This window comes from Oryzias melastigma, linkage group LG4 (assembly GCF_002922805.2).
Source record: "Oryzias melastigma strain HK-1 linkage group LG4, ASM292280v2, whole genome shotgun sequence".
In the NCBI taxonomy this organism is placed as follows: Eukaryota; Metazoa; Chordata; class Actinopteri; order Beloniformes; family Adrianichthyidae; genus Oryzias; species Oryzias melastigma.
The window spans coordinates 20766759-20779285 of record NC_050515.1 but is presented as its reverse complement, the minus strand read 5'-3'; the positions used below and the strand labels follow the sequence as shown (position 1 = coordinate 20779285).

Below are 12527 nucleotides of genomic sequence, written 5' to 3'. Positions count from 1 at the left end.
ATAAAAATAGCCTCGAGGAGAAACCGCGCGAGCTCCCTGTAAAAAAATAAAAAAAAATCCTGCCGCATCGGTGAGAAGCATGAATGACTGGAGACGGAGCTTTCTGCTCGGCGGAAGGCTTCACAAAAGGGGGCCATTGTTGCCCGCAGATGCCCGTCACTGGCGCAGTCTCTCTTTGAGGGCTCTCCAATAGCAGCGCGCGGCGAGGAGGGCGGAGCTTGCTGCCCCCCTCTTTCCCATTCTCCCCCCTCCTCACCCACACCGGCTCAGTCAGTCAGTGTCCCACCGAATTGGAAGAGCTCAAACCGAGCGGCGGAGCTCGGAGCGCACCGGTGATGTTCTGGGGGCTGCTGGGTAGGTGAGGCATGCGCGCGCGCGGGAGGTCCGGGCAGGTGTGAGACCTGTGGCGCTCCCTGGAGGGGGATTTCTTTTTTTTCTTTCTTATTGCCCGCGGCCGGACCTGGCACTCTCCAGCCACGCACGGACTGATCCGACCGTCGGAGCATGGAACACAAAGCCCGTGCTCGTGAGCGCGCCAGCCCCTTTCGGGAGCCTCTCCAGCTGACCGTGCGCTCGGACACCCCCTGGTCGCTTCGATGAGGGCGCCTGCTCGGTGATCCTCCTCTTTCACGCAGATTGTTTTGTTTTTTGTTGGTCGCATCCCGGATTAATCTGCCCCCCCTGGACGTCCTTTGTGACAAAGGGCTGAACAGAGAGAGTGCGCGGAGGGCGACAGAAGGGGGGGCTTTGGCTTCGCGATGGCAGGCGGCCCGCCCGAAGCGCAGGACCACCCGCCGGAGAACGGCTTCACCCCGCTGGAGCGCCCGGCGCCCCGGCTGCTGCCGCACATCGACGGCTGCGTGCTGCCGTCTCTGGGGGGCTTCGGGAGGCATCAGAAGCATCTGGTGGTCCTGACCTGGATACCGGCATTGTTCATCGGCTTCAGCCAGTTCTCGGACCATTTTCTCCTCGCGCAGCCCACCAGCACGTGCCTGCAGCCGCGCGGCGGCAACGCCAGCAACTGGACCGCGGTCCTCCCTCCGACGGCGTCCGCGAGCGGCTCGCCCGCGCGCCAGTTCAAAGGCAACGACAGCGCGGAGGAGCCGCCTTGCTCCTGCAAGGAGTGGAAGCTGGAGCTGCAGACGGGACTCAGGCAGAACGTGGTTACCAAGGTAACGAGAGACGGGCGGATGGAGGCACAAAAGCCGCCGCGCCGACTGTACATTCTGTTCGCCATCAGTCTCCCCATCACTGCCACTGAGGGGCAAACAAACACAGCTGACTAAGTAACCCACTGACCCCGATATGAGAGCGCTGCGTGTGCAGGACTGTGATGACACGACTCACAACACCTCAGCACATTTTAAACAACAGGAACTTGAAACAATTTGCCACTAACTTCTTATTTTCTGTTCAAATCCACCGCGTGGGATTGTGGGGAATCTGTCTAAAGCATGTCTAGTCAACTTTAATCACACGTGCCTGAAATAGTTCATCTTAGTCATATTTATTCACTTACACTAGAACTCAAACTTGAAGCGTAAGTAAAAACACAGAACAAAGATAATTCAAATTCAAATTTGGATGAATTGTCTGCACAAAAATTAACATGTAACATCACTTTTTATTAAAGACTCTAACTAGAGCCATTAGTGGTACCACGAACTGAAGAAACTTCTATAACTGTGTGAACTTGCTTGGGTTTATCAACTCTAATACTATGTTCACACCAACATTAAGGTAACATGCTTTTAGCATATGACGTTCACACTGGACTGTTGCTACCTGATGCTAGCACATCAGTTGGAAGAAGCTTGGTGCAAAATTTCTAAATGGTGCAAATCTCATGAATATTGCTCTTGGCCAGTGGTGTCCACAGTCAGTCCTCGAGGGCTGGTGTCCTACATGTTTTCCAACCAACCTGCCAGTGAAGGTCCTTATGGGCCAAACACACCTGATCCAGGTAATCAGCAGCAGATAAGGTAGGGTTTCTGGAAAACTCGGTGTCCAGCCCTCAAGGACCGACTTTGGACACCCCTGGTCAGGCTTTTTTTTTTCTCACAGCTCTATTCCAATGGGTAATAGGCTTGGTGCTTAATTCTGACCGGGCACAAACTCCAATCAGTAGTTTGTCCTCCCATGATCAGATTATGTACAATAGTTGGTACTTCCATGAATTAAAGGACTTCATCCATACACCACTACCAGGTCCAAGTCCCTGATTGGTCAAAGTTCTACTGGTTTAGCTTTTAATGTTTGTTCATAAAGCCCCAAAAATTGACTTAAAAACTTGCATTGTCGTGTGTGAACACGAAAGTTTTGGATGCGGAAGCCCAAAATGCACATATTTGGACATTTACATAGACTTTTTTTAAATTAGAAGCGTTCGCTTGAATGTGCATTTCCAAGGCTGGTGTGAACGTTGCATAAAGTTACTTGGGCCCAACAAGTGAATCCCGGTGCTACCGTGCAGCAATAGACATTACAAAAAAGCAGTGTCGATGCTTAGCAAAATGCTCATTGCTGCAGTTGCACTTGCCTTACTGATGCTGAAGTAGTTTCAGCAGTTTCCTTACTGCTTGTGCATTCCATGCTATTTTTTGTAGCCAAGTTCTACTGTCCATTTATGGCAAGTTAAGGGTTCAACAATCCGAAATACGAATCTTAAACGTCAGTGCTTGTGTTAAGGGAGGGGGGTACTTAGTGGATAGGTGCGCTTGCCCCATACAGTCCGCCCTCTGGCGCCAGACCTGATTACAGTCCTGCATGGGCTCAGTCATTTCACCTAAACCACTCTCAAGCTCCTAGATCTGTGCACTTTGTTTCTAATCCTTTGTAGGACTGTAAAGTTTTTATTAGATAACTTGGAGTCAACCTTCTTTGTGCTCATCCTGTCTCCAGAAAATCCTTACAGGAGAGTGATGAAGTCCTGACATATAGTCACAAGTATTTCCAGTTCTAGTCAGTCACTAAAGTGACCTTCTTTAGCTCAGAAAGCTAACTCAAGGTGCATTCAAGTCCCTCCAAAAGCATAGTGCACAATTTTGGGGGACATGGAAAAACAGTATTGTAATGCAGCAGTGTTTATTTCAAAATCCTAAGAATCTGACAGTAATCATGCATGCCCCCTCCCTCTCTCGAATGGGGGTCCAGCATGGTGACTTTCACCGGAACACTGGGGCAGCTGCATGGGATACATTTCGAGGGGTTGTGCATGAGATGCAGAACACTCTGTGCTTCCACACGTGTGTCCTTGGCTGTGTTTCAGATGCTGAGCGCTGCAGCGGTGTGTTCACTGACCCATGTGCGCAGAGGAAAAACTATTGATTTCTGTTAGAGTAGACTCACTCTCGCAGTCCCACACACTCTGCTTTTTCTCTTTCTGTCACTCTCATTTGATGGCACTCATCCACATTACTGTGAGAGTTTCAGTAGACATAAAAAATGGGACCCACAGTGAGTGATGTTTTTTGGGGGACATTTTCTCTAAACATGTGACTAAAACCCCTTTTTTGTCCTGTTGTGTTTTTAGTGGAATCTGGTCTGTGACTCGGCTTGGAAGGTCCATATTGCCAAGTTCTCCCTGCTTGTTGGCTCAATTTTTGGCTACCTGGTGATGGGTGTCATGGCTGACTGGTATGTTGCCTCCTTTTTTCTTTTTTTTTAAGTTCAAATTGTTTACTAAACACAATTCACAACTTAAACAACACAAACAATACGCACAAATGTAAAAAAAAAAACTATACATGATTGTCTTACTTTGATTTAATCAGTCTCAATATAGCCAAATAATTCAAACTGTGGTATTAACACCAGCGATATTGATAACGCACTCTCTTCAACAAATTGTAACTCTTCAACCGTTTATGCAATCAACGTTTAGCTGATTCTCTCCAGAATCAGTTGAGTTACATTGATTGCGTAAACACTTCACGACCATAAAGTGCTGGATATCAGTTGCTATTTGCTGGAATTACAATAACTGCGTAAACAGTTGAAGAGTTACGGTTCTCCAAAGAATGTCAACACCGGAGCTTTAAAGGGTTAAAGGATTTCAGTAATGTGTTAAGAGACTGTTGCAAGAAATTACTTTTTCAATTCATTTGTTACCGTTTCCTAAAAAATAAAATAAAACTTTCAAGTATTTGTTTGTGTAAAAAAAAAAATTATGTAATTTTCTTTAAAAAAAAAAGTTTAAAACTAAATTTTGTGGAGGATTCACTTCTTGGGTGAAGTTTTTCTTAGTTTTAGATAATCTGGTAATCATGTTGATCCTATTTTCTGATTTTCTTTAATCTTTCAAAGTTACACATAAATAAAATATCTGCTAATTAATAATAAAAAAAACAATTGCTGAAAATAGGAGTAAAAAAATACAACTTCAGTTGGAAATTGTGAGTTGCACCATGCAAAATACAAATTGGTGACTTTTATGCTTTTGCATATCAGTCAAAACACAGTCACAGTTAATTCAAGTCACCTTGAGCCGCCATATAGCTAACATACATATAACAGGAGTATATATATATATAAATATATATTAAAAGTTAAGCTTTTTTTCTTATAATTGATATTTTAAACAAAAACATATAGCAACCTTTAGAGATGATTAATTTATCAGATATACCATTATTTTTGTGCTTTTTATCATTGAAATGGGATGTGAGCACAATAAAACCATATCCATAGCTTTAGGCCTCTAATCAACTAAACTCAAGAAATTAGTTTTAACTCACGTTTGTAGTTTTTCTCTGTGGATTACTTTTGTAAACTTTAGTACTTTAGATTGTAAAAAAAGATGTTAACTATTCTAACTCATATTTTCAGCGTAAATAATGAACAACTTTAAGTTACAGGCATGAATACAATGGAATTAAGAGTATTTATTGTCTCAAGACGAGATGAAACCTAATAGAAAGTATCTACCAGATGTTTCAGTCTAGAAGACCAAGGCTGAAGCCAAATCGCTTCCCCTACCCCTACGGCATCTCCCTATCCCTACAAACTGAGAGATATAGAAAAAGATTGTTTTCATAACCGGACGTTACTACTAGGAGTGTAGGGAAAGTTCGATTCAGTGATATATCGCGATATTTTGTTTTGCAATACTTGTGTCGATTTAAAATGCTCACAAGACGATACTTAAATATTTTTTACGAGCTTTCTTCAGCATCTTACTTTTGTTTCCACCTAAACCTTCGACTGCTAGTTGGCAGCACGGCACACTGAGCCTCTTTGAGCAGCTCTACAGTGCGACCAAAACAACAACAAGATCCCTGAGAACCTTCTTGTGTTCAATGTTCAGTCAACCCCGCGGTTTTTGTTTTTATTAGACATTCACTACTTAGTTTTTACTTGGGGTGAGTACCGAACTGAAACTCTATGCCACGTTGATGCCAGTATCAGTATACAGTTGCAGTGCTTAATGTTGCGATCATTAAATAAAATTAATTTGACCATTTTATTACAATAAAATACATAATATTCAGGTAGAATTTTTTTTAAGTCATACTCTTTTAAAAAAAAGTGAAATACTTCTCTGGTACAGTCTTGGGATATATTGCGATACATTTTGTATCATGTGACATGTATCAGGAAACGTATCATATTGCCAGGCTCTTGCCAATACACACCTCTAGTTACTACCATCCGATGATGTCATCAATCATCGCCGGTCATCTACGTTAGCGCGTAGCTACAGGTTCTCAGAAAATACACAACATCAGTTTTATAACTTTAAAAAGTTGTGCAAAAACAAAAAGTCATTACTTACATTAAAATGTAAACTTTTGTGCTTCAGAGCACACGCATGAAGAAACAAAATCCTCAACCCTGCACGGATCACACTACCAGTGGAGGGATAGCCAGCTCTAAGTCCCGACTTTGGACATCGCTAAAGCTCCAAATGCCCGTATAACTGGAGCAATAGGGAGTAGCCAGAGGGGTAGGAAAGCAATTCAGATCTGGTCCAAGAGTATCAAACTTCAGGCTTCAAGTTCTATCCTGTGATTTTCTTATTATTTTTCTGCCTTTTCTTGCAAACACGCCTGATCTGAGTGATCAGGAGTAAATATGACATGGCTGCTAGAGGGGGTGAGCAGGATCGTGACCTTTGAGGATCTGGAGTTTGACTCTTGTGGTCTAGACCGACGGAACAGCTGACCACCAACTGAGTTCATAGATGTGTTTCCAGAAATCCTCCCCCCCCCCCAGTTGCACAAGCATCGCATACCTTACTGGCAGCACTTTCACTGAAAGAGTTGCATAAGAATTAAGTCATTCCACGAAAACCTGCTCATGTGAGTGACCAGGAGTCACATCTGACCTTTGCAAATGAACTCATTGTGGTCGTGCCTGTGGGCCACCTCTGTTGCATCATGGTAAAAAAAAGACTTTTTACATTGTGAGCGGGATTAGTACACACTAGTCACAATGTGTAGAAATATGCAGGCTAACCCGACCTACTGACCCTGTGAAACAAGGAAGTCCACAGATCCTGAAAGAAACGATCTCTTCTCACCAAAAAGTTTCTGTAAAAGCCTCTGCTGCATCTTTGTCTTTTTCTCTCTCGTTGTCTCTAAGGTTCGGTCGACACCCGGTGTTGATCCTGTCGGTGCTTTTCATGCTGGTGTTCGGTCTGACTGTAGCCTTCTCTGTAAATGTCACCATGTTCAGCACATTGCGCTTCTTTGAGGGTTTCTGCTTGGCGGGCCTCGCTCTCTCCCTCTATGTGCTCAGTAAGTACCAGCTCTCGGCTTCTCACGTCTTTTTTCCATCTGCTCTCCTGCTCTTCAGTGTCTTTTGTCCTGTAAAAATGTTCATTTCCCTTTAAATGCACACGCAAATACACGATAAACTCAAAAAAATTTGCATGTCACTCATCTAAAAGGTACCTACACTCTTGTGTTTTCCTGATCATCTGGTCATTCCATCATTTTGATAAAAGCAACACTATGAACGCCGGTGAAGGTTCTCCCGTCATCCAATGTCTTCCAATGTCTTGAACTTGAGTCAGCAACTGGACTTGAAATCTTCTTCAGTCTGATAACTGATGAAGCCACTTGAATGAGCTGCAAAATGTTTCAAAGAAGAAGATTTTAAGTCAACATGCTATGACTCAAATTTAAGACAACACTATGGACGGTTTGAGAGTGTAGATCATTCATGCTATGGCATAAAGTGGAGATTCAGCTGCAGTTGTTGCTCATCTTTCAGCATATCCGGTTGGGTTGTCATAGAGAATCAGCTCATTCGTTTGGCAAAGATCCTTCTTACGCTGGATGCCCTTCCTGATACAACCCTATATTTTATCCTGGCTAGGGATTGGCACAGGGAGATTTAGACTTTGGGCCCTCTAGTTAGGCTCACTGCACCCCTGGGAAGCGAACCCAGGTTTAGCATGTGCCAGTCCTACGCACCATAAAGCAGCAAACTGAGCCATCCAGCTGCTATGGAATTACAGCTGCAGTAATATATTACCAAATACGAGTTTAAGGACCTGGGAAAATAGTGAATGTGCTAAATTTAATGTTTTTTTTGTTGTCTTTCCTGAGTATCCTGTAACTTCCCTTTCCGTATTTTCCGCACTATAGGGTACATCGGGTTATATTTTTCAAACTTATCAAATCAAATCAATTCAAACTTTATTTATACAACTCATGTCATATTTAAGGCGCACCGAACTATAAGTTTCATAAAGCGAGATAAAAGAGTCAGGGATAAAACGGTGAGGCTTAATGGTTCAGAAAATCAAATTTCAAAACAAATTTGAATATGCAGCAGCAAAAATACAATGAAAAATAGAAAATGTAATTTAATTTATATAATTAAAATAGCTTTCTAAATAAATAAACTATTTCTGTGATCAACATCTCCATTTGTAAATCTGTTTGTAAATGCATTTACAATTTGGATTTTAAGGGTTTATGTAACCCTTCCGGTCTCCTTAGTTTGTTTACATTAAAAGTGGGGTCATCTGGACCCCCAAAGACAGTGCGCTGAACTTTTTTTTATCTTTGATTTTTGAGTTTCACTAATGTCCATGACAGACATAAAATCCTGTCCACCTTTGTCATGGAAGAAATCACATATCAATATGTGGTTGGAGTCAACTGGACCCCAAAGGGAGCGGAAGGGTTTGTAGACATCTTACAATCTAATATGTAAATACAAAGTTGTGTAGTTTTTTTGTGTGTCCCTAATCCTTTTTTATACGAAACATTTAAGCTATCTCGCTATTAGGATGTAAACACTGCAGTAAAAATAAAAAGTAAAAACAATCTTCATGTTCCAGCACCATTCAAGATAATGACTCAGAAATAATTACTTATTTTGGGAAGAGTTTGTATTTAAAGTCCATAATAGATTGTTTGATTTAGTATTTTTAGGATATTTGTGATGAATTGTGATGTTTCTGGGACTATATCTTCAGGACAAACGAGTCAGAAGTGGAGCCATTTTGTCGAAAACAACAAAAAATGTGTATTTTGTTCAAACAGTCAATAACTCACAGAGCAGAATGCAGAAAATGGAAAACCAAATGCTAAATTTAAACCCCCAAATCTGCACATTTGGGCTGAAGTCGAAGACTCTCCTATTTCTAACATTAGTGGTTTAGTTATTTAACATGACGCTGTTGTTCAGCAGTAAAGAACAGTCACGCTGTGCAAACAGCTGCATAAGCACAACTCTGAAAGCAGACTTGACAAGTGAAATGGGAAGAGATTTCACTTTGTCCTTCTGACATGCAACACTTTGTGCTTTTGTAGAATAAAATGACAACTCTGTGATGAGTTTAAGACAACAATAGGAGTCTGAAGTTTAAGCTGCACAAATGTCCTTTGACTGTCTTATCTTTTGATTGTTGGATGGATGAATTTAAACACATTTTAACCCCCATTTTAATACTTGTGCAATACTGATGTATTGTGATTCTGGGTGAAATTTGCTCCAAATCAGCATATTTATGTGTGTTTTTGTGTTCCTGTTGTCCTTGGCCACTATATCCTACACGACATGGTTACCATTTACGTGTCCACAAATTAAACGACATGGAATAATCAAATATTTACAAACTGACTTTAAAAAAGTGCCAACATCAGAAAATCTCATTTTGCATGTTTTAGTCTATAGTTCAATTAGTTTTCAACTGAGGTTTATGGTCAAACCTTCACCTGTCTATTCTTTGTAAAATGAGCAGATGGTCGTACTTTTGTGAGAACTAATATACCCACAAAAAACACAACAAGCCGTTTCTCCTCTGTTTTTGTTCTGTAAGGATGAAATGGTAAATGCAGTGGGGCGCACCATTTCTTCCATCTCCTGTTATACAGTTACACATGCACAACCAAAAATAGGTAGTATCGTCATTTCTGGGAGGAAGTCCATGCGTTAGTCTGAATTCTTGTTGTTGGATAACCGCTGAATTGGAAAAAGGTCACCACCTTTTTAGTTTATTGGTTGCTTGAAACATTGGGAGAAATCAGATAAAGATTGGTTTATTCGTGTGCATGTTAACTGGTTCTGTTTAGAGAGTGCAGTTATCTGCTTTACACTCAACTTTTGCATTCAAGCAGCTAGATGAGGTGGTGGGGACAGACCCGGGGGCCTTTTACAAGATTATATCCATCAGTTTCAGTATCAAAAACCAAATGAAATCTGGAGAATGTGGCTGTGAAAGGAGGTATGTCTGCCTGGAATGTTTCCAGATCTGCATAAAGAAAGCTAACCAAAGAGAAAAGGCTTTTATTTAGGTTCCAGTTCATTGTGGGGATGGGTCATCCCTGCAGTATCACCCCTCCCCGAGTGTTTAAATTCTGCTCGAGGGGCACTAGAAGAGTCAGGGTGATCGGTTTGGCACCAAACGTACTGATGACGCTTTCATTTTTCCAGGGACCATCTTCGCCTACTCTGCATCCTCCACCGCCCCCTCTCACTTTCTCCCTCCGTGGGCCTCCGCTCCCTTTCAGGCTGCAGTGTGTGATTAGTCAGATTTTCTGTGTGAAGCTCTGGCAGACCTGAGCCTGGGCAGTGAGAACGTCTCTCTCAGTGGAGAGGGGATGTTGCTGCATAAAGAATGATTTCTAATGACAAGCAAACAAAACGGATGCACCCACAGGCGTCTGCCAACAAAACCCCACAGATTCTGATTTTATCTTTCATCCAAATAAAGGCAAACAAACAGGGAACAATGGTGGACTGGTCTTAAAGCCAAAGCCACAGAGTTGGTGACAGGATGCTAAATTTTAATTAAGAGGTGAAGATCATGTGAATCAATTCACACCAGCTGTAAAAGAAGCTTCAGCTCCAGTGTTTACATTCTTTCGACTATTGTAACTCTTCAACTGTTTACCCAATTAACATAATTACAGCTGATTCTGTTGTGGAAAAAAGTGGGTTTTATGGTAAGGAAAACTTTGGGTTTATACATCGTAATGACTTTTTTTTTATATATAAAGTAACCATTTGTGGTCCAAATCACAGTTTTTTGCTTATTCTTCTTTAAAAAGAAGTGTACTGCTATACCTAGAGCTCTACTTATGGGCCAAACTGAAACGCCTTCCAGGAGAAGAGAACAATGTTTACTATGTTAATGATCTGAACATTTTTGTTAGAGCTTCTCCATTTGAGAAACCATGTAACACTGTATGCTATTAACAATCTCATCATTTCACTTATACATTTTACAGAATGTGAACTGAATCAGATTAATATTAATATATTCAAAACATAAATAAATTATTAATATATTTCTAAACAAATGTGTAAAAATGTTTAAACCGTGTAAACTCAAAAATGAATTGAATCAAATTGAATTGAGTGGATCAAAAGATGAATCAAATCGATCCAGCTCTGGTGAATCGAATTGAATCGATTCTGGAAATTATTATGGATACCCAGCCCTAATATTTACGTCTATTTTACATGGAGTTTCGGCTTTATAAGATGACACTTTGGTTGCTTTCACACTAGAAAACCCAGTGGGTTCTGTTCAAACGAGTGGGGACAGACAGCTAGAGGATTTTACACCTTCATCTGCTTTCACACTCGGCCCTCTCAGGAACAAACTTTAACAGCTGCACAATTGAGGGCGGTAATGCCCCAAATGAGCTCTGAGCCGGTGGGGTGACAGATCGCACAATGAACCTCAGAGCACCCATTAGTGCTCTGACTTAAATAACACTAAGCTCCTGCACCGCCTCACCATACCATGTTCACAAGACATTTTCCATCCTTTCCCCTCATTTACTGATCGAAACAGTGAACCCTGTCCTGCTGGTCACAGTTCACTTGTAAATGAACTCTAGTACAGTTTACTTGAGTGAATACAGAGCTTAAGTTTTTTTCTTTTTTAGGTTTTCAAAACTAGTTGTTGGGGCTGTACTGAATGGATCTTGTATCTGCCCTTGATTGGTGGACTCCTCTGGGACACGCACCTGTGTCACAAGGTCTTCAGCAGCAGCAGCAACAGCTCCTTAAAGATTTTTATGGCTTCATCAACATTTTGTAGATGGGGAGGTCTGACTGGGATGTACACCGTTAAAAACAGGGATTGATCATGTGTCAGTAGTGAAGTTAGCTGTGGCTTTGAGGTGCTTTTCTGCTTTCAAGCTCTAACTGGACCAAAGAGCAGAAGTGAACCAACTAGAGTAAATGACTCACAAGTGAATCAGGTGCTCATTGATACATGATAATTGGACGACTAGCAAGACTAGATGTTTTTTTTTTGTACTTTCTTTTATTTCCTAGTCAACGGCAGGATTTCTTTAGGTGGTCAAGTCCCCAGAGTGACCCATGTGAGAACAAATTGAAACAATTGGAGTGTTGAATTATTAGCATTCCCCGTTCACTTAAACCAAGTTTATTGGACTGTTCTGGTGTATAAATAAGTGTGGAAGTAGATCATGTGATTTATTGATTATATGTGGTGTAGAGCTAGATCGGATGATCTCTGATGAAATGGATCACAGGTCTGGTTCCTGCCCGCCCACCTATGTGTCAAAGTGTCCTTGGGCAGAAGTCTGAACCCCAAATTGCTCCTGGTGGTTATAAGCCGTGCTTTAAGTGAACAACAAGAAGTGGCGGTACTCTACTCTCTTTAATGGAAGTTGAAACATAAAAAGTAGAGAATCTTGAATGTAAATATTGATCAATAAAAATAAGTAATTTTTTCTATGTGAGGGCATAGAAAATTGATTTCAACTTTGTGCATTTCTTTTCTCAACAAATAATTATAATTAAAGTTTTTCGAGCCGAGTATTTATGCCAGCACTCTATTTTTAGAAGTGCTGGTACTGAGTACTGGTGAGTACCAGCCCACTTAAACACAGTGTTCAGCAGTGGAGCAGCCACCAGTGTGTGAATGTGTGTGTGGATGGGTGAATGGAACTGTGACTGTAAAGAGCTTTGGTAGAGAAGTGCTACATAAGGGTAATGTTCCCTCATTTATCGCAAGGGTTACGTTCTAAAAATAACTTACTATAAAATAAATAGTGAAATCCAAAAAGTAGAATAACAGATGTTTTCAA

At 41.4% G+C, this 12527-nt stretch overlaps 1 protein-coding gene across 1 annotated transcript in view; it reads left to right on the top strand.

The window, feature by feature from the left end:
• Window positions 1-6: 6 nt before the first annotated feature.
• LOC112150464 (solute carrier family 22 member 23) overlaps window positions 7-12527 on the top strand; it is a gene marked incomplete at its 3' end in the record, with an annotated part of 28026 nt that continues 15505 nt past the window's right edge. Inside the window, 3 exon segments of the mRNA XM_024278817.2 lie at window positions 7-1172; window positions 3533-3636; window positions 6583-6737. Coding sequence (XP_024134585.1) covers window positions 759-1172; window positions 3533-3636; window positions 6583-6737 — 673 coding nt within the window.